A 16,775-nucleotide genomic window follows, 5' to 3' on the forward strand; every position below is an offset into this window, starting at 1 on the left:
GAAACGCGCATTAGAGAATATTATCATACCGTATGAATTTTACTGGCTACAATATTTCTGTGTCTTTATTTACTACCAGTGCCTAGAGAGGCATATTATAATTTATAACAAAACTTTCACTGGCGACTTAGTAGTTCCTTAATAAAACATCTGTACATCAGTACTTACATCAACTATATTACAGGGATGTCATGCCGAATTAATCACGTTACAAAATCTCAAAGAAGAGCTGAGAAAGGGACTGCAAGACACTGTTCGTACTTATTCTCATCCGAAGTGAAGACGTATTTGACCATTCGTACGTTTGATATTTCAGAAACCCTTGTGGTCGAGGACTTCGTGCAATCGTTACTAAAAACGCCAGTCCCTTGTCTGCCCTAGAAGATTACGAATTCAGGAAAATCCTGGATTCTGTACTAAATTCTATCAACTCTTGCATAACAATCAATGCAGAGAGTGTAAATCCCTCATGTAATTGAATACACCAAAAATTCGATCCAAAATTCAAAAACATGTGAATGGGAAAATGCTAAGTCTTAAGATCGACAGCGCTTCTTGCGCTGACAAGTTATTTGTAGCAGTAAATGTACAGTTAATTCATGAAGCCGGCATTAGGTTTTACATGCTCTCTGTGAGGTAGCAAAAAGAAAGACATAAAGCGGAAGATTTTAAGTCTCTTAACACTGGAAATATTATCCCTGGATAATATTTCACTGCAACAGGTTTATTCTTTGAATGCTGACAATGCAATCAAAACGACGAAATGTATCACACTTTAGAGGTTAAATGCCGTGTGGCCTCCGGAGAGGCCTCGTGCAGGTCTTTTGATTTGACTCCCTCCCGTAAGTGACTTGCGCGTCGTCATGAGGATGACATGATGATGAAGAGGGCACATACACCCAGTCCCCGTGCCAGGCGAATTAACTAATTATGGTTAAAAGTCCCGACCCTGCCGGGAATAGAACCTGGGACCTCTGTGACAAAAGGCCAGCACGCTAACCATTTAGCCATGGAGCCGGACACTTTAGAGATGAGAGGCCGAACTTCCCGTAACTTGCACCTGGAGGCTTTTGAAATATAATGTTTACGAAAGTCGTGTAGACTGATGAGATAACAAATGCTGAAGTTTTGCATGGAGTTAGGCTGCCTTCACACGTACGACTTTGCAACCACACCACAATACACACAACGGTTGCTGGCTGCGGGTGGTCTCACGTTTTCATGGAAATGCGATAATTGCTTTCACACGTACCGTACTCTGCAGTCAAGGTCAACCACTATCGCAATGTGTGGACTGTATCACCCACAAAAATGTCACTGGCAGTGGTCGCACGCAATTCACATGGGCGACACACCAACCACCTTAGTGCTGCGGACCTCTCGCGCACCCTCTCGCCTCAGTCGTTCCCTTCGTTTCCTGACGCTGATAAGTAACTATGCTCTAGTGCTGCTGAAAATAGAGAACGAACGATCCACAGATGATTCTATTAATAACTCTTCGCAAGATTAACATGTTCATTTTAACGAATTACGAAAATAGAGGTATAAATCGAAAAACTGGTAGTCGGAGGAAAACGAATTGACCAAGTAACGCGTCGCTTGTCTGATCGAATGTGCAAACAAGAAGCAAAGGTGGACTACATTTTGCTTTTTGCTTTCCTTTTCTCTTCTTACAATTTTTCTTTACGTTGCAGCGACTCATATAGGTCCTATGGCGGCAATGGAGTAGGAAGAGCCTGAGAGTGGGAATAGAGCGGCTTGACGACATTTGCCTGGTGGGAAAATGGGAAACCTGAAACTGGAAGCCGAAATTGACATTTTGAATATACGTCAGAAATATAGCCAACCTCGACCCCAAACTTATATTTACAAATGATGCAGGCGTTTCGACGACTTCTATGGTTGTGGATATAACACGTTATTATAAGAACAAAGACAACATTCAGTGCCCTCATACATATGTACAGCGTCCACCTACGCTGGGAGACAATCCTGAGTGCCACCGTACAGTTTCCCAATCTGAACCTCCACAGACTTCACATAATCTTTCATAACCAACAGCTAGTCTACCGGAATACACCTGACGGAGCATTTTAACCAAACAGTATTTCAAGTCAACGTACGGAGGATTTTCTTTTGACATATATATTTAATTATGTTTACACCTTGTATCTTTCATCAGATATCTTTAATATCTAAACAAATTGATGTGATTCCAGCACGCTCTTCTGGTACTGACATGCGCTCCTGTTGTTTGTAACAGGATGAATCCAATAAACTCTATTTCAATATAGCCAACGACGACTCTACATACTAAAAGCCCGAAATCCATTTCAGTACTCTGTACTTATGGCTGTAGAGTGGATCTTTGTAGTTATTTGAGTTCGTTAATAATAATGTTATTTGCTTTACGTCCCACTAACTACTTTTTAAGGTCTTCGGAGACGCCGAGGTGCCGGAATTTAGTCCCGCAGGAGTTCTTTTACGTGCCAGTAAATCTACCGACACGGGGCTGTCGTATTTGAGCACCTTCAAATACCACCGGACTGAGCCAGGATCGAACCTGCCAAGTTGGGGTTAGAAGGCCAGCGCCTTAACCGTCTGAGACACTCAGCCCGGCATTTGAGTTCGTATCGGCCACATTCTTTCCAACCACTCTACACCCGTAAATATACAGTACTGAAATGGATTTCGGAGAGGATGCATTGCTGTTGTTTTTGTTACGTCGACGAAGACGGTGTCATCGAAAGAGAGTTTATTGGATTCATCCTATTATAGGAAACAGGAAATTTAGCCTTTTCTATTCGGTTGCTATAAGGAGCAATTGTATAGTCCAAAATGTTTAGTGAGTTGCGTACCTCTTCAATAAACAATTCACCGGGCGAGTTGGCCGTGCGCGTAGAGGCGCGCGGCTGTGAGCTTGCATCCGGGAGATAGTAGGTTCGAATCCCACTATCGGCAGCCCTGAAAATGGTTTTCCGTGGTTTCCCATTTTCACACCAGGCAAATGCTGGGGCTGTACCTTAATTAAGGCCACGGCCGCTTCCTTCCAACTCCTAGACCTTTCCTATCCCATCGTCGCCATAAGACCTATCTGTGTCGGTGCGACGTAAAGCCCCTAGCAAAAAAAAAAAAAATAAACAATTCCATACCAAGGGTATGACTTTCGGTCGCCACTTTGCAGCAGCACTAGAGCGGAAATACGTATTGCCGGCTGGAAACGAAGGGAGCGACTGAAGTGAGCAGGTGTGCGCGAGGTTGGCGTGTCGCCTGTGTGAATTGCATTCGACCACTGCCAGCAACTTTTTGTGGGTAATATCGTCCACAGATTGCGACAGTGCGTGAACTGAACTGCAGTGTGTGGTAGGTGTGAAAGCAGTATTACCGAGCTCAATAGCTGCAGTCGCTTAAGTGCGGCCAGTATCCAGTATTCGGGAGATAGTGGGTTGGCAGCCCTGAAGATGGTTTTCCATGGTTTCCCATTTTCACACGAGGCAAATGCTGGGGCTGTACCTTAATTAAAGCCACCGCCGTTTCCTTCCCATTTCTAGCCATTTTGTATCCCGTCGTCGCCATATGACCTATCTGTGTCGGAGCTACGTAAAGCAGTAACCTATTGCATTTTCATAAGAGCTGAGACCGCCCACAGCCATCCACTGTTGTGTAGTTGTGGTGTGGTTGCATAGTGGTGCCGGTACATGTGAAGGCAGCCTTCAAGAGTGGTAGATTGTAGCCAAAGCTGAACCAATCAAGACCCACCGGCTTTTAGTTGCAAAGTGGTATGTGTAAAGGCGAAAGACATCTGAGTTGAAATTAACACGCAAACAACTACGTCTATCCTGGTGGGACCACACTTTATGCCATTTTTCGTTATTGACAATCATAATAGAAGATATATTGCTGGACAAAGGCCTCGGGTGAGACCTAGGAATTTATTCATAAAATATCTTAGAAGACCTGAGCAGAAAGTGATGTAGCAATGAAAAGAACAGCCGTCAGTCGGACGGCAACAGATAAGTCCTTGAACGGAATACATGATTATAATAATAATAATAATAATAATCTACACTATATATAATTATTTACTTTACCATCCGGCTCCTTGGCTACATGGTCAGCGAAATGGCCTCCTTTTAAGAGGACTTCGAGTTCGAATCCGGTTGTGTCGGGTATTGTAATTGTGTATGGTTCATTCCTCTGGTTTGAGGCACTAGTATTCGTATTAATGCACTTCTCTTCATTTATATACAACACACCACATTTCCAAACATTGCAGAAACATGCAAATAGTAAATACATCCCTCCATATCAAGTTGGCATCAGGAAGATTCAACGGTCATAAAACATGACCAAATTCACTTCAAGTTCCGGATCAGTAAGGAGAAGAAAATTGACCCGACTAACATCGTGCTTTCGGCAGTCAGTAGTCAAAATAATATTCTTACCAACACAAGTGCAAGCCCAAAGGCTACCACCCAGCCCCATCCTCCCTCGGGAGCTTCGTCTTCATTGTCTTCCTCATCCTCCAATTCTACCTCCATCTCGTACTTGGGTCGATCCTCGTGAACCATGCTTTCTGTTCTGAAACAAGAGAGAACATGTCTGATTAATTATAAGAAACACCGGAACTAAACTAGAGGAATAAAGCTTATGAAGAATGATACGGACTTCACTACCGTTGTCAGCAGGAAATATAGCACAGTAAAAATGCTTTGACTCATTAATTATCTGCATTTAGGGCTGTCGTCTAGGTGGCAGATTCCCTATCAATTGTTTACCTACCTTTTTCTTAAACGATTACAAAGAAATTGGAAAATTATCTAGCATTCCCCTAAATGGATATGTGCCCCAATTTATCGAATTCCAACTCCATCAACATATTATGACCTTTCCTATTTTTAAAAGCTTATTCGTCTATTAATGCCATTCCACGCCATCTCTCCACTGAGAGCTCGAAACGTACGTACTACACAACCGAACATCTCGTCCCCTTACTCCAAAGTCTTCCGACCCCAAAGTTTGCAACATTACTCCTTTGTCGGAAATCACCCAGAACAAGTCGTGCTGCTTAGGAAAGCATTTCTCGTATCAAGTAGTCCTGATGAGCGTTCCACACACTGGAACCACACTCTAATCTTTGTCTTACCAGAGATGTATACGCCCTCTCCTTCACATGCTTCAAATGCTTTCTAAGTTCTGAGCTTTGGCTGAACCAAGCGTTAGCTGAGCTATAGTCTTTCGTAATATTCTCTAATATACATTTGCCAATACAAAGTTTGCTACTTTTAATTACAAACAAAAATTTGTCTAATGCGCCTGTGTACACTGCGTTAATATGATCTTCTTACAGAACACCTGCCTGCAATGAACTTGGTTGCCTAAAACTCAAACATCCTTAATCTTCATGTCTTATGCCTCACCTCGCTACCCGTACTACTAACTTCACTACCTCTCATCCGAACACAATTTCGGAGCCGTGCTGAGTAGCTCAGACAGTAGAGCACTGTCCTTCTGAGCCCAAATCCTGACTCAGTCCGGTGGTATTTGAAGGTGCTTGAATACCTCAGCCTTGTGTCGGTACATTTACCGAAACTTTGAAGAATTCCTGTGGGACAAACTTTTGGCACCTCGACGTCAATAACGTTGAATTCATTATCGTAATCTCCAATTTTCCGATTAGATGAAAGAGAGGGAATAATGGCCTAAATATCACACACAAAATGAATCTTATGTAATCTAACCTAATAAACTTTTGTACTAGACGATACCTAGCTCAAAAAGACAGAGAATAGAAGCTTTTGAAATGTGGTGTTGCATACGAATGCTAAAGGTGAGATGGGTAGACCGAATCACAAATGGAGAAACAGTGGTTCGAATTGGTGAAAGGAGAATGATTTGGTGACATTTGGCCAAGAAAAGAGATTGAATGATAAGACACATCTTAAGACACACAGGACTTGTTAAGTTTGTATTTCATGGGCAGGAGGTAAGAAAGGCAGAGGTAGACCAAGGAACGAATATGACAAACAGATTGGAGTAGATGTAGGATATAGTAGCTACGTAGAAATGATAAGATTAGCACAGGATATTGTGGCGTGGATAGCTGCATAAAACAAGTCAATGGAATGATTGACACGAACAACAACAGTTTTATTATGTTAGGAAAGAGGCAAGCAACGTTTAGGGCAATCTGTAACGTTGCCCTAAACTCGTTCTACGAGCACAAAAATGTACCATTATATTAGCAAGGTGTAGATAAACTTCCATGTATAAACTAGCCTCTAATTTCTAGGACTATTTATCTCATGAATTACTGACCAATCTGGTATGAGAATATCGGGAATTTTAACCAAACACAACTGTCTATCGCACCTATTTTATCGTATTCTTATCACTGTAGTTTTATCGCACCTACGTGAACTTGCTTGTATGTAAAATCGTCAGAACAGCGTACTGAAGCATCTTTATAGATTCTTTGCCTTTTCCTCAATAATATATTTGACCAATGAGCGCACAATCAACAGGACGTTAAGTCTGTTATTCCGATGAAGTCGACAACCGACATAGGCTATTGGTGGGCTTCGGTACAAAGATTTTAAATAGAAGAATAAAAGAGTATGTTTCCGTTCTGAAAATGTTGTTCTCTGCATAGTTTATAAATGCTTTATTTTATATTTATGATTCATTTCTTTATTTAATCTGTTTACATTTCTTGATTTTTACCCCTGACTCAGCGAGAGATCCCACTTCTACCACCTCAAGGGTAGTCTCCTAGAACGCGAGGCATTTGGTCGGGGATACAACTGTGGGAGGACCAGTACCTTGTCCAAGATTGCCTCACATGTTATACTGAATAGCGACCTTGTGGGGGATAGGAAGATTGGAAGGGATGGGCAAGGAAGAGGGAAGCAGCCGTGGCCTGAAGTACCATCCCGACATTTGCCTGGAGAAAACCACTTGAAAGGTGGCTCAGGTGGGAATCAAACCCCCTCTACTCAGTTGGCTTCCCGAGGCTGAGTGGATCCTGTTCCAATCCTCGTACCAGTTGTGATAGAGCCGGGAACCAAACCCAGACCACCTAGGGAGGGGGTGGCAGCTGAACACACTAACCACTATCTATTTTATTAAGATTGCTTTTTAATTTTGTAGTTATTCGATAAAAAGTCGCAAGAAATACACCTGGAGCTTCAGACTCTTTCAGGATAAATTCTGGAACTCTAGAAATACTACTGCAGATAATAGGCTCCTCCTCTTGATTTTTCTTGTACTCAAGTGACATTAATTGTTCTCGATTACTTTTTGTTTCAGGAACACAAACATTGATCTATCTGGAATTATTCTTCAGGTCGAGCAAAACGAATATTCATTATAAATTGAGCTTTAGGAACAACTTAGGGCAGTTATCCAGGTCGCAGATTCCGTATTAGTTATTTACCTAGTCTTTCTTAAATAATATAGAAGAATTTGGAAACTAATCGAACACCCGTCTTAATAAATTATTGCAAATCTATAAACGAATACTTGACCCAATTTGTCCTCTTGAATTCCAGCTTTATCTTCATGTTGTGATCTTTCCTACTTTTAGAAACACCATTCAAACTTATCGGTTTGCTAATGTCATTCTACGCCATCTCTTCACTGTCAGCTCGGAACATATCACTTAATCGAGCAGCTCGTCCCCTTTCTCTCAAGTCTTCCCGGCATTAAGTTTGTAACATTTTCGTAGCGCTACTCTTTTTTGAAATCATCCAAAAAATCGATCTGCTTTCCTTTGGATTGTTTTCATTTTTTTAATCAAGTAATCCTGGCTTGGTTCTCATACACTGGAACCATGCTCCAATTGTGCTCTTACTAGAGATTTATATGTCCTCTCCTTTATATCCTAACTATAACCCTTAAATACACTCAGAACCATGTAAAGAGATCTGTACCCTTTATTTACAATTCCGTTTATGTGATCACCCCAATGAAGTTCTTTTCTTATATTAACACCTAAGTACTTACAGTGCTCAACTTGAGGAGCTTCATTTCTTACAAGTTGTTTTACGTCGCACCGACACAAATAGGTCTTACAAATACGTTGGGATAAGAAAGGGCTAGGAGTGGGAAGGATGCATTCGTGGCCTTAATTTAGGTACAGTCCTAGCATTTGCCTGGTGTGAAAATTGGATACCACGGAAGTGGGGTTCGAACCCACTATCTCCCGAATACTGGATACTGGCAGCACTTAAGCGACTGCAACCTATTGAGCTCGGCGAGGAACTTAACAAAACCCCATCAACGCAGTAATTAAACCTGAGATGACTTTTCTTCTTAATGAAACTCACACGACCTGACTTTTCACACCATTGCTTGTTGTCCATGACTCAACATTATCGAGGTCTTTTTTCAGTCGCTCACAGCCTTATAACTCTTTTAATACTCTGAACAGTATAACGTTATTAGCAAAGACTGATCACTGATTCCAGTTCTTTACTCATATCATTTATTATGTGTAAGAAAACATAAAGGTCCAATAATACTGCCTTGAGGAATTCCCCTCGTAATTATTACAGGATCAGATAAAGCTTGCCAACGGCCGTAGCCGTGTTGAAACGCCGGATCTCGTGAGATCTCCGAAGTTAAGAAACATTGGGCGTGGCCAGGAGTTGGATGGGTTGCCACGCGCTGTTGGTGGGGGGGGGGGGGGGGTAAGGGAATGGAGGAGCGGAAAGGAGCTGGCCACCCTACCGCACGTAAACTGCGGCTCAGGAACACCTCTGCGGAAGTTCGGACCTGCCTTCGGGCAGAATAACCCTTACCTACCTAGATAAAGCTTCGCCTATTCTAATACTCTGTGTTCTATTTTTAGATATAGGGTACAGCCAACCATTCAGTCAGTCTTTTGTCTATTCCAGTTGCACTCTTTCTTGTCAGCAGTCTCCAATGATCTTTCCTGAATATTCCCTATCACTTCTGCTAACCTAAAAATATCTCGAGCGGAGTAAATCCTTAAAAACTCGCTTATTTTCTGAAGCAAGAACATTTCTCTCCGTCTCCTGCCACGATCTTGTCTGCCATCTTTCTTACCTTTCAGTATTAGTTGAAGCAGCTTATACATTTGGCCTTTTCTTACATGTAGGCAGATTTTCTACATTTAATGGCAGACAAGAGCTGAAGTTCACACTATATTTCTTCTTACAACATCGCTGTTCGTCACTGTCTCAGCCGGGGGCACTTTAATAATACTTCGATGGATCCACATTTCAAATGATTTTTGTCTTTTCATGGTGCAAATTTTCGATCTCCATTGCGTACATCGTCAAGCTTATGTAAGTTCTAGCCATCCTTTGACGTAGTAGGGTTGGTATGGAAGATGGGATATGACAACTAAGTTTCAATTTCCTGGGACCTGTTTACACTGATATTCAAGTTATCTAATATGAAAACAGATAAGGAATTTTGTGTTTATTCCTTACAAAATTATCTTTGTAGGCGGAGCCATTTTATTTGTACACGCAACACAGCTGGAACAGTTTTCATCGTCCAACCGTGTTTGACCTCAGGAGATGATTATAAAATCAAGGCCAATAGGAAAGAGTTTTATTTCTCGTTTGTATTGCCTGGCACTTTGTGCGTCACGTGCCTTGAGTCTCGTGTCTGCCACTTCCGTCATTACAGAGGTTTCTCAACCAAAATACAAGTTTGCAGTTAGAGCAAATCGAAGGTCATACGATATCCATTCATTAGCAGATCGACCAAATAACGATGGTCAATCACTTCCTAGCCGGTTAACGAGTTGCGTTCCATGTGTAGCAGTGTTGCCAATCGTGGGTCTTTAGAAGGCTAACGGGACTAAGGTCTTACGCTAAACCGAACCAAGCGACATTAAACAAACGGAGATAATAACAGCGAATGAAAGCTTAAGGTATAATAATAATAATAATAATAATAATAATAATAATAATAATAATAATAATGATAATGATAATGATAATGATAATAATAATGATAATAATAATGATAATAATAATAATAATAATAATAATAATAATAATAATAATAATAATAAATTTTTTTTGCGAGGGAGTGTGGAAAATCTTTCATAAGACGCTTGTGAGGGTCCGCACTCAACAAGTGTGTGGAGATTCTTACCCACTAAAAACCACACTCCCTTTTCCCACGAAGTTTATCTCCGCCCCGGAACCCGCTCTCGCATAACTTCAGGGCGGATGTCGTGCTTAATGCATCTTGTGCTTCATCTTCCTTCTTCTGCTTTACTATCTGTCGTAATCGTCCAGGTCCTTCTTCTTCTGACGCAGAATATTTTCTACGTAGACTGCCACCTGGTCCCAAGATTCTCGACTTCGTAGCATTACTGACACGATCCCTTCTGGCGTCAATTCTCCCTGCATAACTTCTAAGCATCTTCTTTGCGGCAGCCAATGAACACACACAAAGAAAGTATGTAATACGTCATCGATATCACCGCAGTATATGCACGCCGGACTAGTTGCTAGCCCTAGTCTATGAAGAAATTTTCGGAAGTATCCATGACCTGTCAAGAACTGTGTGAGATAGTAGTTCACCTCACCATGGTTTCGGCCAACCCATACGCCCAGAGAAGGTATCAGTCTTTTAGTCCATTTTCCTCTAAAATCATCTTCCCATCTTGTTTGCCATCGTTGCATTCTGCGACTAAGAGCCAAAGCCTTTGACCTTTTCCTTCCTAGCTGTTCTTGTGTGAGCCAAATTTCTTGTCTTTCGAAGGCCAACAAGTCAATGGGAGCTACTGCTGCTACTACTAGAATCGCGGGTTCTGATACTGTGCGATATGCGCAAGCAATTCGTAAAGCTGCTCTCCGTTGTACAGCCGCAATTCTTCTCCGATATTTCACAATTTTTAACGATTCAGCCCAAATTTCCGAACCGTATAGCAGTATCGATTGAACAATTGACATGAGAAGCCGCCTTTTACTAGATATCGGTCCCTTGATATTTCCCATGAGTCTGCTCAGTGCAGTCATGGTTTTCGCTGCCTTATCTGTTACCCGTTGGATGTGGTCCCAATATGTAAGCTTAGTATCAAGCGTTACACCAAGATATTTTGTGCTCCTAGTTGTTTCGATGGCTATCTGCCCGATCTGCATCGGTACAACAGTATTAATCCTTTTCCTCGTCAGGAGGATAATTTCCGTTTTATGATCTGCGAGTTCTAACTTGTGATTTATCATCCATTCTTTGACACGTCGCATCACCTGATTCAATTTAAATTGAGCCAGCTCTAGGTTACGAGTTACTATCACAGCAGCCACATCATCAGCATAACCCACAAGTTTTACATCTTCTGGCATCTCCAGCCGTAACAAATCATCATACATGATATTCCAAAGGTGTGGTCCGAGAATTGAGCCTTGCGCTGCACCAGCTGTGAGCCGTTTTCTTCTCTGACCATCTTCCGTGTCGTATTACAATGTACGGTCTTTCAAATAGTCTCGCAGTATATACATGAGATATTCTGGTAGCTTGAAAGTTTCTTTTAGAGCTTCCAAAATATCACTCCATCTTGCCGAGTTGAAAGCATTTTTAACATCTAGAGTCACAAGAAGCGTCAGCTTTCTAGAGTAATGATTACCCATTTGAGCTCGTTCTGCTGTCTTCACCACTTCTTTCACGGCATCTAGAGTTGAGTGGCCTCTGCGAAATCCATAATAATAATAATAATAATAATAATAATAACAATAATAATAATAATAATAATAATGATAATGATAATGATAATAATGATAATGATAATAATAATAATAATAATAATAATAATAATAATAATAATAGTAATAGTAATTCGTGGACCGCTCCTGCTCCGCAGCGTTCCTTATACTATAAATAGGCCCGATAACTCGTCTTGATATACCTATCGTGGTCATATTGTCTTGCCAGCCCTTTTCAGTAGTTTTATGAACATTTAACACCGATAATGTAGTTTATAACACTTCTTTCCATACAGTATTCTCTGTGTTTCGAGAGGTGGTGGTGGTGATTATTGTTTTAAGAGGAAGTACAACTGGGCAACCATCCTCTTAATAACACTAATCAGAGGGAAAAATGGAAGGGGTCGACACTTCGAAAAATAAAGGTATCGGCCAAAGGAAGACAAGGGCCACGAAGGGCGTAAAAATGAAAGACTCACTAGGCCTCCATACGTAATACCGTCTGGGTCGGAAAAGAACAAGAGTTGACCAAGGGAGGTCGGATAGGATAGATGAAAGTGATGAGCCTGGCACAAGTAAGTGGAAGCAATGCCAGGACTCAGCTAAGGGCCCCGTGGTGGCCAACCCACGCTCCAAAGTTCAGAGACCCTGGGAACCCTTTTAGTCGCCTCTTACGACAGGCAGGGGATACCGTGGGTGTTATTCTACCGCCCCCACCCACAGGGGGATGTGTTTCGAGACCATTTTGCCATATCTCGATCTTAACATTTTGAAACGATCTTACCCGAAATGGTGCAACATACAATATATTGTCCGTGGCTGAATACCGGTTAGGGGAAGTAGATACCAACTTTTGGAGAGTTTGCCCCTGCGCTTTATTAATGGTCGTACCCGGCTCCATGGCTAAATGATTAGGGAGTGGAGCGAGAATTGTAATAAAGATGTAAAGTCTTACTGGTGCCATAAACGACCCCACCTCACTGTCTGAAGATTAAGACGTGTTCCTTCCTATCCCGAAGAGAACCATCCGGTACAGCACATCACACTACAAACCAGCATAGAAACACGCAGTAACGAATACATCCTTCCACATTGGGTTGGGGTCAGAAAAGGCATCCAGCCATAAAGCTGGGCTGAATCACACAAAAAGCCGACCCTAGATAACTGAAAGAAAGGTCAGGGTATTCGTTTCCTATAGACAGAACAAGTTGATATTTAGTAATTATATATACTACTGTGTTACAGGATTACTTGATACGAGAACTGGAAAAGATCCAAAGGAAAGCAGCACGATCTGTTCTGGGTGATTTCCGACAAAAGAGAAGTGTTACGAAAATGTTGCAAACTTTGCTGTGGGAAGACTTGGGAGTAAGGAGACAAGATGCTCAACTATGTGGTATGTTTCGAACTGTCTGTAGAAAGATGGAGTGGAATGACATTAGTAGACGAATAAGCTTGAGTGTAGCTTTTAAAAATAGTAAAGGTCATAATATGAAGATAAAGTTTAAATTCAAGAGGACGAACTGGGGAAAATATTATTTTATAGGGTAATGAGTAAGGGATTGAAATAATTTAGCAAGGGAAATGTACGATAACTTTCCAAATTATCTGAAAACGTTTAAGAAGAAACTAGTTTAACAACTGATAGGGAATCTGCCACCTATGTAACAGACATAATGCAGGTTATTGGTGACTGACTGATTCTCTTTCAGACTTCTGGGATCCTGTTTAAAATTTAACTTTCTGTCCGTTGCACGTACAGTCCACTAAGGGGCTTAGCGACTGCTGCTCAGCCAGATGTCTGCAGATATTGCAATGCTACGTTTCAGCCTGACGGCATTCCCAGCCATATGTCTTGACTTTCGTGACTGCGCCTTCTGCATCTAATATCAAACATTTGGTCTTACGAGCGAGGATGAGTGAACCAGTCCTCAATCCATGATTAAAATCCTTTCACTGGCCAGGAACTGAACCCTGGTTCTTCGAGTAAGAGGCAGTTTAGATACGCGACATACCATTGAGGAGGTTCATGGTCCTGGTGACTCAGCCAGCAACAGAAAAATGAGTACCAAAATGGACAAAAAATCATCTCAGCACAGGCCATGAAGGCCCTTGGAGGGTTGGAAGTAGGCCGACCAACTGTTGAAGGAAGGAATGAGTGTTAAGACGTTAGAAATAGGGGGACATTCCCCAATTTGGGGGCACAGCTATATTTTTAGCTGTCATTTTAAAACTACAAAAATATTTTCAAAAGCATAGTGTTGCCAGTTACCCAAGAGTACTATTACAGAAATAAACATATTGTACAATTTATTTTTTAGTCTGTGGGTTGAAGACCTCCATCAAAATGAAGACATTCAATAGTCAACAAACTCTGAAATAATAACAATAACATTGAATATTTTGTAGGCTAAATGTTATCATAATGTTTTTAAATTGGTAGTAGAAGAGAAAATACATATTTGATGCACTTCTTAGTTTTATCAGTTACAGAAAATACTTTGACGACAGTTGTTCTAAATTTTAACTTCTAGTTAATACATAAAGTGTAGAAATACTGAAAACGTCAACATAAGTAGAACTATTACTAAATTTAACTTGCTTGAAACTGCATTTATCGGCACTTCTTGCACAAGTCGAAATGTTTTTGTCATTTAGTACTGCATTATAGATACGAGGTATGTGTGCAGCTCATTCCAAAATGTATTTTGATTTGTACTTAAGAGTATTCACACGAAGTCTATTCCTAAGGTCTGAAAATAAAATTTTCGAACCCTATCGAAGGAATAAAACATAAGAACTGTACCAGTTTTGAAAATTTACCATTAATTTGTTTTTCTTCAGGTTACAAGTTTAAAATAATTCTCCATCATTTAACAATAATGTTCTACACATTTGTTTGTTGCCGCAATGTTAATGGAGTCTTTAAACAGAGGAAGCTCTGAATATGATTCATCAACATTAAGTGCTACAGAATGGAAAAAGCACTCCACGCCACTGACGGACTAACGGTAGCTCGGAAGTCGGACGGTACACGCTTCCCCAAAGATTCTATAACCTGCTTCTTTGCACTTTCAAAGATCATATTTCTGGAAACGGTTTAGTTATGTTTAGTTGAAGCTAGCTGGCAGGACAGTTGCGTATTGTGAAAATTCGTACCGATAACAATAGCACGAAAATTCGTCCTGATAGAAAACGAAACAATTGCGGGTCATTTACAAAATACCTACCTCCACAAGGCAGGACGTCCCGTAAAATGCGGGTCGGTTGGTCACGCCAGGTGGAAGGTAAAGGCTTCCACTATCCGCAACCTGGGCGCTTGATGGGGTAGAGTGGTTAGCTCTACGGCCGGCTGTCATTGCCCCCCAGTAATTAACCAGGTACTTATTTTTGGTGCAGGCTGGAGTAACCTCAGGACGATGCGCATCTCCGTAAGTGGAAACCTCGTTTCTTAAAATTTTCAATTTCCTGGCCGGGAATCGAACCAACCTCCTTCCTTTACAGCCTCCAAACAAAAATACACACACACACACACACACACACACACACACACACACACACACAAAGAAAAAGTAGACAGACACTGAGCTAACTACTCTACTCCACTTAGGACCGAGGACTCGGATCCAAACCACCTCCGCTTTAAGAAACTCTGTCAAACCTGGTTAATAAATAATAATTATTCATAACATACGTAGGATTAGATCACAGCCAAGTTATTGGGTTAATTAAAACATTTAAGTGATACATTAAGATATTAAAGTGTAGATAACTTATTTAGTGTATATTTAACTCTTCATGTAGGTGTATGTATGGTCGGACAGAATAGCAGGCTTCATAGCTTGAGTCCCGCCATACAAAACAAGACAACAAATATGATAATAATAAATATTACAAGTCGCGCCGGCATAGACAGATCTTATGGAGATGATTGGATAGAAATGAAACGGTGCATGCCGGGAGTGTCCGAGGACAAGTTCGGCTTGCCAGGTTCAGGTCTTTTGATTTGACCTGCGTGTCGTGATGAGGATGAAATGATAATGAAGGCGACACATACACGCAGCTCCCCTGCCAGCGGAGTTAACCAATGATAGTCAAAATTCCCGACCCCTACAAGATGGTGAGTTCGAACCCCATCGGTTTCCATTAGTTTATCATTTTCACACCAGTGAAATGCCGGGGTTGTACGTTAATTAAGGCCATTATTGCTTCCTTCTCAGCTCCCACCCTTCCCTACCTGTACTTTGTTACTAAATAATTTTGTTAGTAGGAAATGTCGAGTAGCCCGCTCTAACGTAATGTAGTGGGACTAACATAAATTCTAGGGGTTCTAATGAGACGAACCCCGGATGTTTATGCAAACCTCATAGCACTACCGTCGTGCGGGTAGACTCTACTTATTACTCGCTTCAGTCAGTTTGCATTCTAACCTATTACTCCATAAACATCCGGGCCCTACAGTTATATTCATGAAATATTTTCTATGGTTTTATCAGAAATTACTAAATGATCCAGCATAGTGGAATAGAGTTTGAAAAGTATTCGGCTTCGAAGTTTGAAGAGTAATGTTCTCGAGTATTCCGGCAGATGGCAGGCATGATATACGGTATATAATGACCATTAGTATTGACTAATTCAACATATTGCCTGCATGGAGGAGCGCGCTGTGATTTAGAGATTTTTAATCTCAAAGCAAGATACATTAAAACACGAGAAGTTAACAGAAGTAGCTGGGTCTATTCCGAAGATGAAGTGCCCATCCAGCTGCAAATGGAAGGCCACCAAGTCTACAATGTGGTTCGTATACCGAATGATCAGGGGCCCACCTCCCTGTGTCAGGATCCTGTAGCGGAACGTGGCTTCGAAGAACTTGCTGGCGAGGGACGGCGCCATGATTTACGCCAGGAGTCACTATGTCAATCATCCCCGCCTCAGCAGATTCGCTGCGACAAGTGTCAGAAGTAGAACCATCCACCCGGCAAGCCCGAATCACTCCTGAATCCACCAAGCTAGAGAATATCATTCCTGTAACCTCACAGGATCTCCCTACCTTCGCATCCTCATCCTTCCTCTCGATCCCGAGCT

At 41.5% G+C, this 16,775-nt stretch overlaps 1 protein-coding gene across 2 annotated transcripts in view; it reads right to left on the bottom strand.

Annotated features, from left to right (window-relative positions):
- The window catches only part of LOC136858595 (monocarboxylate transporter 7), a 107,250-nt gene that overhangs the window by 46,066 nt on the left and 44,409 nt on the right, over positions 1-16,775 (bottom strand). For both annotated transcript variants that reach the window (XM_067138269.2, XM_067138268.2), the window contains exon 2: positions 4,446-4,581. In XM_067138269.2, coding sequence (XP_066994370.2) covers positions 4,446-4,571 — 126 coding nt within the window. In that variant the 5' untranslated portion in view covers positions 4,572-4,581. The remainder of the gene's footprint in view (positions 1-4,445; positions 4,582-16,775) is intronic.

The sequence above is a fragment of the Anabrus simplex genome, chromosome 1 (genome assembly GCF_040414725.1).
Source record: "Anabrus simplex isolate iqAnaSimp1 chromosome 1, ASM4041472v1, whole genome shotgun sequence".
In the NCBI taxonomy this organism is placed as follows: domain Eukaryota; kingdom Metazoa; phylum Arthropoda; class Insecta; order Orthoptera; family Tettigoniidae; genus Anabrus; species Anabrus simplex.